This window comes from Macrotis lagotis, chromosome 3 (assembly GCF_037893015.1).
Source record: "Macrotis lagotis isolate mMagLag1 chromosome 3, bilby.v1.9.chrom.fasta, whole genome shotgun sequence".
Lineage (NCBI taxonomy): Eukaryota > Metazoa > Chordata > Mammalia > Peramelemorphia > Peramelidae > Macrotis > Macrotis lagotis.
Genome location: NC_133660.1, coordinates 226,705,674 through 226,720,233, shown reverse-complemented (window position 1 = coordinate 226,720,233; position 14,560 = coordinate 226,705,674). Strand labels below are relative to the sequence as shown.

Genomic DNA, 14,560 nt, shown 5'->3' with positions numbered 1-14,560 from the left:
AAATTCCAATTTACTTGGGATTTAAGAATAGGATCAAAAATTTTGAAATAGAAGAAAACTGAGGGGCGGCTAGGTGGCGTACTGGGGGGCGGCTAGGTGGCGTAGTGGATAAAGCACCGGCCTTGGAGTCAGGAGTACCTGGGTTCAAATCTGGTCTGAGACACTTAATAATTACCTAGCTGTGTGGCCTTGGGCAAGTCACTTAACCCCATTTGCCTTGCAAAAATCTAAAAAAAAATCACTGAATCAGTAGAAGAAAACTGATTAATAAGTCACCTGGAAAAATGTTTTCAAAGGGGTCCAACTGATAGATTTCTGTGATTAAAGCCAAGGAAGATCCTGAGGACAGGATTAAGAGGCTTCTGGATGATTCTGAAGACAGTCAGGCTCCCCAAGGATCTAAGGAGTACCACTACCACCACCACCATCACCACTACTACCACCTCATCATTGTCATCTGCTAATATTAATATAGTACCTATTATCATCATCACCATCTTCGATTGCTGATATTAATATAGCACCCATTATGTGCCAGACACTGTGATAAGCGTTTTGTAATTATTATCTCATTTGATCCTTATAACAAGCCTGGGAAGAGCTGCCATTATTATCTCCAATTCACAGCTGAAGAAACAGAGGCAAATCGGAGTTTTAACTGATTAGTCCAAGGTTCCACAGCAGATAAGTATTTGAAGCTGGACAGGTCCTTCCTGACTGAACTACTTTGCTTCCCCTATAAGGAGCTATAACAGGGGCCTGGGTGGATCTTGGGGCAACAGGAGTAAGTCCCTGAGGGAGGCTAACCTATGTCCTCTGCTATCCAAACAGATGGGAGATGCCGAACACAGTGGGAAGGGGGAGAGAAATAAGTGTTTAGCATTAAAGGAAGTAAAAAACAGAGACAACGGTCCTATGTATATTAAAATTTCTCTAGCAGCACTTTTTGTGGTTATAAAAACAAAAAATGTTGGTAACCTGTCACTTGGGGAATGGCTGAACAGTTCATGAATGTAATGGAAAATTACAATCCCTTATGTGCAGTAATATAATAATATGCATTCCATTATATTGTATTCCAATAAGCGCATTAAAAAAACACAACAATTATGAAGAATTCAGAATAATCTGAGAATTGAGACAGAATAAAGTGATCAGAATCAGAAAGAAGTCTCACTCTTGCTGTTAAAACAGCAGACCTCAGACAAGTTACTTCCCTTCTTCAATTGCTTATGAGACTCACCAAGAGTTCTTAACCCAGAAATCTGTAAACTTTTTTTAAAAAATCATATTTATTTCAACATTTTTTCATATTATTACACATATTTCAATAGTATTCATTATAATTTCTTTGTAATCCCATATATTTTTAATGTATTTTAAAACATGATTTTGAGAAAGAAGGGTCATGGGTTTTATCTGATGCCAAAGAGGCTCATAATATAAAAAAGATTAAGACAACTGCACAAAATTCCCTTCTAGATCTTCTATGATAGGACTATGACAAAGAACTGGAGGGAAAGAAGCATATAGCCCCATTCAGTTCTTCAGTTTGGGACATTCCCCTTCCATTCTCACACCCCAAAACCCACTAGAAGTTAACACAGACCCATCAATGCCCAATTAAAATCCTACTAAGAAAATTCAGGACCACAATTCAAGTTTTATTTGACTTCAAAAATAATAGAATACAATTATTCAATAATAATAATTCAATAGCAAACGAATACAAAGTACCATGATGAAATTTCTAGACACCATGATGACCTAGTACCCAGTCCCCAAAAGTGTCCTGGTCCCAATGATACCTGCATTAAGCTTGTAGTATAATATGGATGTGTATACACAAACCCATACGTGTGTGTGTGTGTGTGTGTGTGTGTGTGTATTTAGCAAAGTAAAAGCTATTAGAATAACTGATGATTTCATCATCACCACAAAAAGAAAAAATGAACCCCACCCATTTACAGGTAACAAATTCGAGAAAGTAGCTCTCTACTCACCCTAACCAGGCTTGGAGCAATGCAGGCACATGGGATCTTCACATGTTTCAAGCACTTCTCATGAGACATAAAGTTGCAGACTGTGGAAACAAGAAACCTTTTCAGATTCAACAATGACTTAAGAAAGATGTAATAATGGACACTGAAGGATACAGGAAGGCCAGAGGCAGAGATACTAGAAGATAAGAACCCCCAATTTCTATTCTGCTTTAAGGTTTACAAAGAATATTTCTTCCTCATGACACTCCTAGGAGGTGGGTAGTTCAAGTATTAAAATCCCCATATGACAAGGGAGGAAACTGAAACCCAGAGACTCGCCCAGGACATAGAGCTAAAAAAATGTTGGAGCCAGGATTTGAATCTGGAACTTCACCTCAAAGGCAATTCTTTTGAATGTTAGCTCACAGCAGGAGACTCAGATTTATACTGCTCTGGTCAAAGCCTCACATGTTAAATCCCAGTTCCCAGAAATCAGATAGATTTGTCAGAATCACAATAGCAACATGAATCCCTTCCCAATTAGGGAAAGGCCACTGTGTCCAGTCCCCTGAAGTGATGAAGTTTGGCTTCTTGCCACCAGCATCATTGGTGTTTCCAAAGTCATTGAGGACAAAGAGCTAGGGAGAGGGAGTAATCACTAGGGAGCTGGCAGAGAAGGGTCAAAACCTCAGGCATGACTCTTGGAGAGTCTCTAACCTTGTATCTGTAAGTTCTAATCATTGAAGAATTCCAAATTAAAATAATTCTGAGGTACCACTTCAGTTATATCAAATTAGTTTAAAAAGAAAAGAAAAATGACAGAACTCATTGTAACTAGGGTTTGAAGTAACAATTCTATAGAATTCAGCAAATAGCCTTTGAGAGATGTGAGGACTATGGGGCAGCTAGGTGGCACAGAGGATAAAGCACTGGCCCTGGAGTCAGAAGGACCTGAGTTCAAAACTGGGCTCAGACACTTAATGATTACCTAGTTGTGTGACCTTGGACAAGTCACTTAACTCCACTGCAGCACAAAAACAAAGAGAGAGAAAGAGAGAGAGAGAGAGAGAGAGAGACCAAAAAAATGCATCAGTTTGCAGTCAACCTAGGGATGATCCCCATTAGGCCAGTCCTTGGAATATACTGGAAGCTTTTCCAGTTCAGTAGGACCTGCCAAAATTGGTGAAGAATTCTGGGTCACCTCCAGGCCACAATAAAGAGGCAGGATAGGACATTAGGAAAGAGTTAAAAAAATGAGCAGGTAGAATTTACAGAAGCAGATTTCCTTCTAACAAGGAAAGCTATTCACCAGTGGAAGTGGTTGCCTTTGGAAGTTCCTGATCATGGATGGATATTCAAAAAGAAGCTAATCAGGGATGTTGAAAGATGCTGAAGCATTGAGTATGAAATGATGACAGCAGAAATAATTTATAAGGTAGATATTGAAAGAATTACAATCTCCACTTTACAGATAGACAAACTGAGGGAGGGAAGTACTTCGGCCAAGGACATTCAATGTTTTGTTGGGGGGGGGTCGCCTGTGACCTTCAGTTTTTGAAGAAGATACAACATCAGGGAGGTGATGCCATGACAAGCACATGAATTGGATTTGAGTGAGTTGGGGCGCTGTGCTAAGTCACCAGCCTCACTTTCTCCTCTGTAGTCATTTGGGTCCAGTCACCAGATATGAATCAGGATGACTGGAGAGGGTCCTGGATACAGAGCAATCAAGGTTAAGTGACAGCTAAATGTCAAGTGTCTGAGGCCAGATTTGAACTCCCATCCTCCTGAATCCAAAGCTGATATTCTATCCACTGCACTACCTAGCTGCCCTCAAGGTCATACAAGCTAATAAGTGTCACAGAAAAGACTCCCATCCAGGTCTCCAAATCCAAGGCTTTTCTCATTACATTAGGAGTTCTTTACCTTAACCCCAACGTGGGCCATGGATAGATTTCAGAGGGTCTACCAACTTATATAGGAAAAAAAAATTTACTCTTATTTGCATTGAATTCTAATTATTATTTTTTTTAGGTTTTTACAAGGCAAATGGGGTTAAGTGGCTTGCCCAAGGCTGCACAGCTAGGTAATTATTAAGTGTCTGAGGACGGATTTGAAGTCAGGTACTCCTGACTCCAGGGCCAGTGCTCTATCTACTGCGCCACCCAGCCGCCCTATTTGCATTGACTTCTAACTGAAATTTGGCATTTTCTTCAATTACTTAACTTGAAGGTTCACCACATTGTCCAAAGGGTCCATGATGCAAAAAAAAAAAAAAAGATTAGGAACCCTTGCATTATGCAAACTAAAGAAGCTCAGAGATCCCAGCAAGAGTCAAGACTCAGTGTTCTAATCTCCCCCCCCCCACATACCCACATGCCCAGTCCACCCTCCAGCCTAGCAGCATGGGAATGTTATTCTTTGAAAACTGAGTCTAAAATTCAATCAAAACCTTCAAACATAAAAATCTGCACCCCCTTTCAGCAACTCATTATTCTATTGGGCTAAGCAGGAGCTTTTGGGAGATATGCAAAAACCAAAGACAATGAACAAACAGGAGAAATTATAGGGAATGAGGTAGATGGCTTTGGTTACATAATGCTTTCAAAATCTGTATAAAAAAACAACTAAAAAAACAATATAACTGAGTGAAAAAGAAAAATATTAGATGAGAAGAAAAATCTTTGTTGGAAATAAGATAGAAATATGATTTGATTTGGAAATATATATATATATATATATGGAATTGATATAATTCAATACATTATTCAAGAGAAACACCCAGTCTTTAATGGCTAAGTATGCAAAGGATAAGAACAGGCAATTTACAAAAGAGGAAACAACAAATTACAAATAATCACTTAGGAAAATGGCCAATGCCCTTCATAATGAAATAAATGCATATTAAAACAACTCTGAGGTCATTCTTTAGATTTATCATAGAGTATTATGGAAAAGCACTGGATTTGGACTCTGAAGACTCAGATTTGAATCCTGTGTGACCTTGAACAAATTACTTGCTGTTTCTCTGGGACTCCGTTTTCTGCTTTGGAAATGTGAAGTAGAGCAAGAGAAGGGAAGCTGAACTCTATTATGGTCTCTTCCCCACTCTCAATATTATTGTCCTAATACCTTAAATCTCTCACAATGGAAAAAAATAAACAAAAACTATAAAACAATACTAGTGAAAACCTATGGCAATAGGTCCCCTAGTGCATTACTGATGGAATTTCAACTCAATGGAAACTTTTGGGAGAACAATCTGACCCAATTGTGCCTTCTGAGTAGTATGATATATGTCATAGCCAAAAAACAGAAATATCTTTTTAAAGATATTTTGAACATTACTATTGCTATTTCTAATAAGGTAGCATGTATTTATAATGACAGTGATTTAGTGAAACCAATGTTGAATTAAAAGCCAGAAATTATTGGGTTCATTAACAAGTAGCAAAACTCAGAAACCTCAATAGTTACATGCTAAATTACAGAAAGGCCAAGACCTAGAGCAGGGATGGGGAACCCTTTTTCTGCTGGGGCCAAAACTTAATTAGCCTGCTTATATTTGATCAAACCAAATTAGTCAATTAGTTCATCCCTAATAAGCTCCCTAGATTTATTGAATTTGAGTCTAGCCTGTGGTTGCCTGTGCAGTGACAGACCATATGATTTCACTGACTTTTTACAGGAGGTTCCCCAACCCTAACCTAGAGAATAAACAAAGTTCCACAGGTAAAACACTAGCTCTGGAGTTGAGAGAATGTAGGTTCCAATCCAACTTCTGGCATCACCTGGGGCAAGTCATTAAATTTCACTATCTCAGCTTCCCCATTTATAAAATAAGAGGTTTTGACAGAACTTTCTCTGAACTTCCTAGATCATAAAGCCTATGATACTATGTGACACCAACAATTAATCAGAGTTCCTTGACATATCTGTAAGAATAGTGAGAAACTTGAAAACAACCAGGGAATGGCTGAACAAATTGTGATATAGTCATTATATCGACTACAGTAACAACTAATACTTACAAAGACTCTTCATCAAATACTATCTCATATCAATGCTACAAAGTGGTTACTATTATCATTTTCCTATTACAAATGAATAAACAGGATGAGACATGTTATAGTAGAGGTAATGGTACTTGTAATAGCAACAGTGGCAATAGTGGTGTTATTTAGGACTTTAAGGTTTGCAGAGCACTTTACAAATATTTTCTCATTTGATCCTCATAACAACCATGAGCTGTAGGTGCCTTAATTATCTCCATTTTACAGAAGAAGAAACTGAGGCAGGCAGCAGTTAAGTGATTTGATCAAGGTCACACAGTCACTATATTTATCAAAAATAGAACTTTTACTCAAGTCTTGTTGATTCTGAGATTGTCTCTCAATTTGCTATGCTATGCTGCCTCTCACTATTGTTATTTTAAAAAATGAAAATTTGAGAAATATAAATAAATACATTGCCTCTAGGATTAAAAAATAAGCTATACAGACTGACATTTAAAGCCTTCCACAATCTGGCTCCCACCTACCATGACAGATTGATTTCACATTATTCCTATCTGTGAACTCTACATTCCAGCCAAAGTGGCCTGCTGGCTGTTCCCTGAAAATGATTTCTCCTGACTCCAGGTTTTTACCCAAGTCATCATCACACATGGCTCCAGAGCACTTCCTATCTCATCTTTATCTTGCTTTCAGAGTCAATTCTGAAGCTACTTCCTCCAAGAAACCTTCCCAGCTCTCTTTTTCCTTCCCTCCTCCCCTTAGTGTCCTCTCCCTCCTTCCCTTAGTATGCCCTCCTGCCTTCCCTTAATGTCTCTTCCCCCCTCCTCTTAGTGTCCCCTCCCCCCCCAAACTGCCTGGTGCCTCCCCAGAAGAGTATAAGAGCTCCTTCCTGGAGTAAGGAAGACCTGAGTTCAAATCTGACCTCAGACACTTAATAATTACCTAACAAGTAATTAATTATTAATAATTACCTTGGCCAAATCACTTAATCCCATTACCTTGCAAAAAAGGGGGGGGCAGCTAGGTGGCCTAGTGGATAGAGCACTGGCCTTGGAGTCAGGAGTACCTGGGTTCAAATCTGACCTCAGACACTTCATAATTACCTAGCCGTGTGGCCTTAGGCAAGCCACTTAACCCCATTGCCTTGGAAAATCTTAAAAAAAAAAGGAGAGAAAGCAGGGACCTGCCTCTTTTTAGTCTTTTCATTTCCAGTGATTGGCATAGGTCTTACACAAAGTAGGTATTAAAGAATGCTTGTTGAATTCAATTATTGGAAAGATGTGTAGGAAATAACTCCCAGTGAAGGAACATGTCTTGAGCTAGTGTCTCCTTCCCTTATGGGAAGAGGTGAAGCAGAGGGTGTGAAACAGAGTACACATTGTTGCAAGATTTGATCCATGGGTGAGTTCTGCTGAACTATCTTTTTTATCCTTTTGTCTTTTTTTTTTAACATTAATTACAACAGAAGGCTCATAGGGATATGGGAAAAATAATATATTGGGAAAGAAAACTGATTTTATATATACATATATATATAATAGCTTAGAGAAACACACAGAGTGATTGATTGGACAAAAAATATAATGGGAAGAGCATAGAAAGAAGCTTAAATTTGTTGGGTGTTGACACAGGAGTCACTGGTAAACTGATAAAGTGATCTGTGTTTTAAAAAAAAGTTATAAAATGTAACCTTAAGTGGTTTAGTTTTTTGTTTTTTTTTTTTGTCTTTTGGTTTTTGCAAGGCAATGGGGTTAAGTAACTTGCCCAAGGTCACACGGCTAGGTAATTATGAAGTGTCTGAGGTCACATTTGAACTCAGGTCCTCCTTATTTAAGGGCTAGTACTCTATCCACTGTGCCACCTAGCTGCCCCTGTTTAGTTTTTCTTAAGAGTAAATTCCAAATATTGCTTAGTATTACTCTTCAAGGATCCCTGATTTCAACAATTTGGATCACCCCCTCTCTCTGCCCATTCTCTTTAGGACTTAGTTCTATAGTTTAATGAGTTGTTACAGCAAAAAAATAAAACCGGCAACAAGAACAACTCACACTAGCCTGGTTGGTTCAAGCCAGAGGTGCTGAGCCTCTCCTCAAGGAACAGACATAAGACATGCATGTTCTGGGCCCACACTCCAAGTCTTCTAACTTGACTGGACGTGCCAGGGCTTTTGCTGGGTTGGCATGACCTTCTAGAGTTTTGAGTCACTGCTATGCTACCACTCCATTTCATAAACATTTATTCAGCAGTCACTATTTCCTAGTCCCTTTGCTAACTTCCAGGGATGCAAAGGCAAAAAATAATAATAATAATAATAATAATAATAATAATAATAATGGTGAATTGGGAATCAGACAATCTGGGTTCACATCCTAGCTTTGGTATTTGCTGTCTGTGACTTGACTCTTTTTGAGTCTCTTGACTGTTCTCAGTCTTAGTTCCTTTACCTGTAAAAGGTAAAGTTCAGGCCAGATGACCAGCAAGGGCCCTTAAATTCTTTATCTATGAGTCTATGACCCTATAAGAGAGGTAAAGAAATGTTATCCCCAATTTGCTGCTGGGATAACAAACCCCACTTTCTGCAGACAGTTAAATAGAAAGGAGTGGCCTCATCTATCTACACTTTCCAGATTCTCCACAGAACAGCCAGGCCCTCTTCTCTATACCCACCCACAAGTTCAGGTCTAAGAGTCTAGATGGAAATTCAAGTTAGGTTCTGCTAAGAACTGCTGTGGGTAACCTGTGGGCAAACTTCTGGGCCTTTCCTAAATTTAACCCTCTCTGGGCCTTGATTTTCTGCCAAATGGGCAAAATGATTCCTGCCCTTTTCTGCCTCACAGTGGGGGTAGTATGAGGCTCAAGACAGAGAAATGAATGACAACAAAGGGCTATGGAGGAATGACTGGGGGAAGAGGAGGTGAGGAGACTGGTATTAGTCATTAGGCATTATCTTCCCTTAACCAGACTGGATCTGACTTACTCAGACTTATACGCAGGGGACATCCTTTTGGGGCCCTCTATCTTCAGGGCTAACCTCCAAGTCAGCTGCCTGACTTTTTAAAAGTATAAACATCCCCCAGACTGGTTTTGCCACTCTTCTGTAGTTCTACAAATGAACCATCTTCTTTCCCCCTTTGAATTTTGGTTCCTTGTACTTCCACAGAGACAACCTAGCAATTAATCCTCCCACACGGCTAGTTTACAATCCCTCCTTCGACCATAGTTACTAAGCAATCTTCTACGGTGTCAAATCCTAGACTGGCAGAACAGGTTTCCCAGAGGCAGTCCCAGAACCTCACCCACCTCCAAAACTGAGGATTTAGATGCACATTGGGTTGGGGTTGTCCTCAGAGCACTAACTTTTGCAAGGGCAAGACTCAGGTTCCAGACTTCTCTATCTCTCTCCAAGGTCTCTTTTAACCTCTTCCTCTCACCCCCATGGCACCATGTGGACACAAATACAGCACTCCCAGAATGGAAGAGACTGGCCAGACACTTGTAGTATATTTCATTCCCAAAGGATGTCATTTGGGAATTCTTTTTAAGTATAGATTACATGTAAAGGCCAGTCTTATCATCTAAGCACCATCCAGGCAAGGAAAAGCCCCAGTTGTCTCTACGCTGGTGTCTATCTTATGTTCTTCATTTTAGAGAGTTCCTGGGGGCATGGATGTGTATGGAAAGCACACTAGACTTGGAGGTTGAGAGTGCTAGCTATCAAAATCTTACTGGATCTTTGTTGCTAAGAGAATAAGATGCCAGGGATGGTGAGAGGCCACAGCCAGGAGTGTCACCCAAATCAATAAATTTTATATCTTCATCCTTCTCCCAATGCTTTTGTGGACCTTGTCTTCATAAATATCCCATTTCCCTGGTATTATACTTATGTAGGCATGTGTCATATTTCTTCCCCTAGTCTGGGGGTTCTCAATCTTTTTGTCTGATGGACCTCTCTGGCCATCTGGTGAGCCTTATGGAGCCCTTCTCAGAAACATGTTTTTAAATGCATAAAATAAAGTATATAGACTTATTAAAGGTAACCAATGATACTACAGTATAGTGATCAATAGAGGTTTTCAAAATAAGTTTCCAGATCCCAAGTTGGAAGTCATACCCTAGGAGATACTGATCTCTTTGTTTAATTTTCTTTAGTTAAGACGATGGGGTTAAGTGACTTGCCCAAGGTCACACAACTAGGTAATTATTAAGTGTCTGAGGCCAAATTTGAACTGAGGTCCTCCTAACTCCAGGGCCAATGCTCTATCTAATGCATCACCTAGCTGCCCTGGATCCTGACCTCTTTGAGGTTGAGGGTTGTTCTTGTCTTTTTATCCCCAGCACCCAGGAAACTCCTTTTAAAAGTAGGTTTGTGGGATCAGACTTCTCAAAGAGGGTTCTTGGCTTGGGCCCTCCCAAAGCAGTTGCCCTTAGCCTGGCAGAGACTACTACAAATGCTCCTCTGGGTGACCTTTACATATTACAAAAGCCAAAGCAAGCTATCCCAAGTATTACAATTCTCAATATTTCATAAGCGTTTGGGACTGTGGGGTGGACACATGAGAATATACATCCATTCCCAATCCCTGTTTCTTAAATGCTGCAGATGAAACCTGGATTCTAGTCCATACTCCACCACTAACTCACCATCTGACTGTGGAGTCAAGTCACTTCCCCTGCTTGGGGTCTCAGTTTCCCTGTTTGTAACATGATGAAGGTGGACCTTTTTAAGAGTATTTCAGCATAATTGTTTTCTTTGGTAACCCTATGCATTTTATTTTATGCATTTTAAAATGTGATTCTGAACTCAAACAAGTCACAAGGAAGGCAAAGCCAGACACTTTGAGAGTGGACATTGATCACTGTTAGGAAATTCTTGATATTGAGCCAGAATGATGCTTTTTCCCCTACCTTCTTTTTGTGCTGCTTTCTGGTACCTAGCAAAGCAGATGCAATTCCTCATTCCATATGACAACCCCTTGCATTCCTGTAAGTCTTCTCTTCTCCAGAAGCCTCTGACTGATCTCTACCTTTATGGCAATGCCCTGAACCCCATTCTTTTTTTTTTAGGTTTTTTTGCAAGGCAAACAGGGTTAAGTGGCTTGCCCAAGGCCACACAGCTAGGCAATTACTAAGTGTCTGAGACGGGACTTGAACCCAGGTACTCCTGACTCCAGGGCTGGTGCTTTATCCACTGCACCACCTAGCCACCCAGTTCTGAACCCCATTCTAACTGCCCTTCTCTGGCATGGAACTGAAGACAGTCTTCAGATGGAGTCTACTTGGGAAATGGCACAGTTGGCCACTCACTACCCTTATCTATAGAATGGGTAGTGGGCTCTCCCTGACACCATGAGTGGGGCCATTCAATTCCACAAGTATCCAAAGACATTTTGCCAATAAGGAAATCAGCTCCTTATGGGCAGGGGCTAGGTCTTATCATCCTTTGTAGCCCTTATAAGTGCCAGCTCTGGGTACAGAATGTACCATATTAATGTACCATATTCTGGGCAACCAGAATATACATATTAACTGTATAAGTGTAGGAGAGAAAAAAAAGAAGCAGCCCTTAATCCCTCCCCAGGCTGCCATAAGTAACAGAATTTAGTTGCTTAAAGAAGGGAATTCTTATAAATAAGTGGGGGAAATAGTCATTAACAAGATGATCTTAAATAGACATTGGCTATAGCTATAGTCATGTGACCGAGAATACATCACTTTGTCTTTGAGGCTTCAGTTTCAACATCAGGAAAATGGGGAGAATACCTATCCTGCCTTTTGCATTTCCTCACGGTGCCCCGACCCATCCTGATTTAAATTAGACCATTCAGGAAGCCTCTGACTTCGTAATAGGGAAGACAGGCTGACAACATGCCTGTTTCGAAACTAAAGAAGGATTAAGGAAACTTTTTGACATCCAGATTTCCACTTCAAACCAACAAGACACTGTATATTTGACAACATTGCTGAGATCATAAATACTTTTTTCAAGATAATATTAGTCGCCACCTTATGTTAAGGAGTCAAAAGTATTATTATTATTCCCATTTTATAGAACAGGAAACTGAGGCTGGGAGCTTCAGTGATTTGTCCAAGTTCCCACAGCTAATTACAATTAGAGCTGGGATTCAGACCTAAGGCTCCAGACTCCAAGCCCACTCTCTTCACTCTACTAGCCTCTCAAGTGCCCTCTGGGTGTATATCATATTTCTTCTCCTGTACCACAAGTCCTCTGTGGGGGAGGGTCCAGGTCTCACTCTTTTCTGCAAAAAGCCCTCCTCCAAAACACTCACATCATTCCTGATGACAAATCAGGGAGAGCCCTTGATTTCCCTTGGCACGTTCTTCAGCAACAGTGGCTGAGACAGTCAAGGTCGGGATTCCTTTATTGGAGTGGAGGAGTGTGGAGCAGAGCTTGTACTCCAAGATTCAAAGACAGCTGTCTTCTAGGCCCAAAGTCCACCTCCTGCCTGCACTTGGCCTCAACCCCACTGGGGCATCCTGAAAGGTCCAACTCTGAGCCATTTCTAGGCAGCTTCTCCCTCCAGGAGTCCCATCCCCAGGCTTGCCTGGATCCTAGTATTTATACTAGGAAGCATCGGACACCTGCCTGTCTAGAGGGCCCTTGAGAACAGAAAGCCTCCTTAGAGCTTCTCAGCTCACATAGCTGCTAATCGTCTCTGCCAGTCTCAAGAGAGAAATGGGACTTAAGCTCAAAATTGGCCTGAGAGAAGCCAAAAGGCTTAAGTAGAGAAGGTATTTTCCCAGTGTGAGGGCTTATTCCTGCTCTCTATGAGTCCTGTCAGGGCTTGCTTGGGATGGCAGAGCTATATTATTTGTAGACAAGAATCCCATCCATGGCAGCCTATGAAACCCACAGGACCCGCCAGGACTCACGGGTTTTAACAGCTTTGATGGGGGAAGAAGAGAATTTTAGGAGAGCTGTGGCTACTTCATGACAGTCACTGGGATTCAGGTACCATGGGATCGATAAGGTTCCCAGATGCTTCCTTTGTACACAGTGATTTTTGTTTTGTTTTGTTGTTTTGCAAAGCAATGGGGTTAAGTGACTTGCCCAAGGTCACACAGCTGGGTAATTATTAAGTGTCAGACTGGATTTGAACTCAGGTCCTCCTGACTCCAGGGCAGGTGCTCTATCCACTGTGGCACCTAACTGCCTCCATACAGTCTTTCTACTGAAAATCTTGAATCACATATCAATATATCTACAGTATCTTGTTCATAGGGGCTCTTAATAAATAATGGAATCGAATGAGCAAATCCCTAGTCCAATGGATTCCAATTTCAGGGCTATGGTCTCCTTTGAGGTCACAGTTTTTTATGAGGGGTCTGCAAATGCACAAATAAGAAATTGTATCTTCTGTGGACAGCAAATACCTCTCATTCACATGTGTTTCTATTACTTCATTTGCTCATCGATATTATTGTGATTGCTAAAAGTACTTCTGAATTCATGGCTGCTCTTTTTCTAATCAAGACATTATGGTTAATAGCACAAATGCTATCATTATGGGGAGGGGGTAGGATATGAAAAATGAAGTACTCATTCTCAAACAAGTTGGGAGCCACATCTCAGTTAAAACACCATTCAGAAGGGGTAGCTGAGTACACAGTGGATAGAGCACCAGCCCTGGAGTCAGGAGGACCTGAGTACAAATGTGACCTCAGACACTTAATAATTACCCAGCTGTGTGACCTTGGGCAAGTCACTTAACCCCACTGCTTTAAATAAAGAAAACTTTTTTTAAAAAACCACCATTGAGGAAAGAGAAGTTTAGGGGCGGCTAGGTGGCATAGTGGATAAAGCACTAACCCTTGAGTCAGGAGTACCTGGGTTCAAATCTGGTCTCAGACACTGAATAATGACCTAGCTGTGTGGCTTTGGGCAAGCCACTTAACCCCATTTGCCTTGGAAAAAACCTAAAAAAAAATATAGAGAGGAAAGAGAAGTTTCAAGAGAACATGTTCCTTATGACTATATAATTCAGAAGTAAGAGAGATGGGATCTGGACCCAGGCAACCTAACACCCAGCTCAGGGCCATTTCCACAACACCCTATGTTGGACTACTAACTGGACCTTATATGTTCCTTTAAAAAAATGCTTTTTTACCCATACCAGATTCTAGGCACCATCTAGTATTATAAAGTTGGAGGAGCATTAAAGATCATCTATTTTGGTTCTCATTCAATTTGGGATGAGGACAATGAACTAAGAGAGAAGGGATGTGACCAAGGTCATAGAGGGAAAAGTCAGAGTTAAGAAAATAAGCTCAGGTCCTCTGCCTCCATTAAACCCCACAGTCTTTTGTTGACTAGCTCCTGTGGTTAATGGTGCTCACTTTCAGAAACCACTACTTAATGGGGGCAGAATGGGGCAGGGAGGAAACCAAGGTGATTGAGGGAAAAAAGGATAGGATTTTGTCCATAACAAGAAAGAAAACCAGTGAAGAATAGAAGAAAGAGAACTGAAACTTAGACTTAGAGGGCCTGGGTTCAAGGGCCTGCCTCTTGTTGTGTAATGCTGGGCAACTGGTTTCCCCTCTCTG

At 40.7% G+C, this 14,560-nt stretch overlaps 1 protein-coding gene across 1 annotated transcript in view; it reads right to left on the bottom strand.

The window, feature by feature from the left end:
- DGKQ (diacylglycerol kinase theta) overlaps positions 1-14,560 on the bottom strand; it is a 108,970-nt gene that overhangs the window by 91,352 nt on the left and 3,058 nt on the right. Inside the window, exon 2 of the mRNA XM_074229990.1 lies at positions 2,004-2,083. Within this exon, the coding sequence (XP_074086091.1) occupies positions 2,004-2,083 (80 nt within the window). The remainder of the gene's footprint in view (positions 1-2,003; positions 2,084-14,560) is intronic.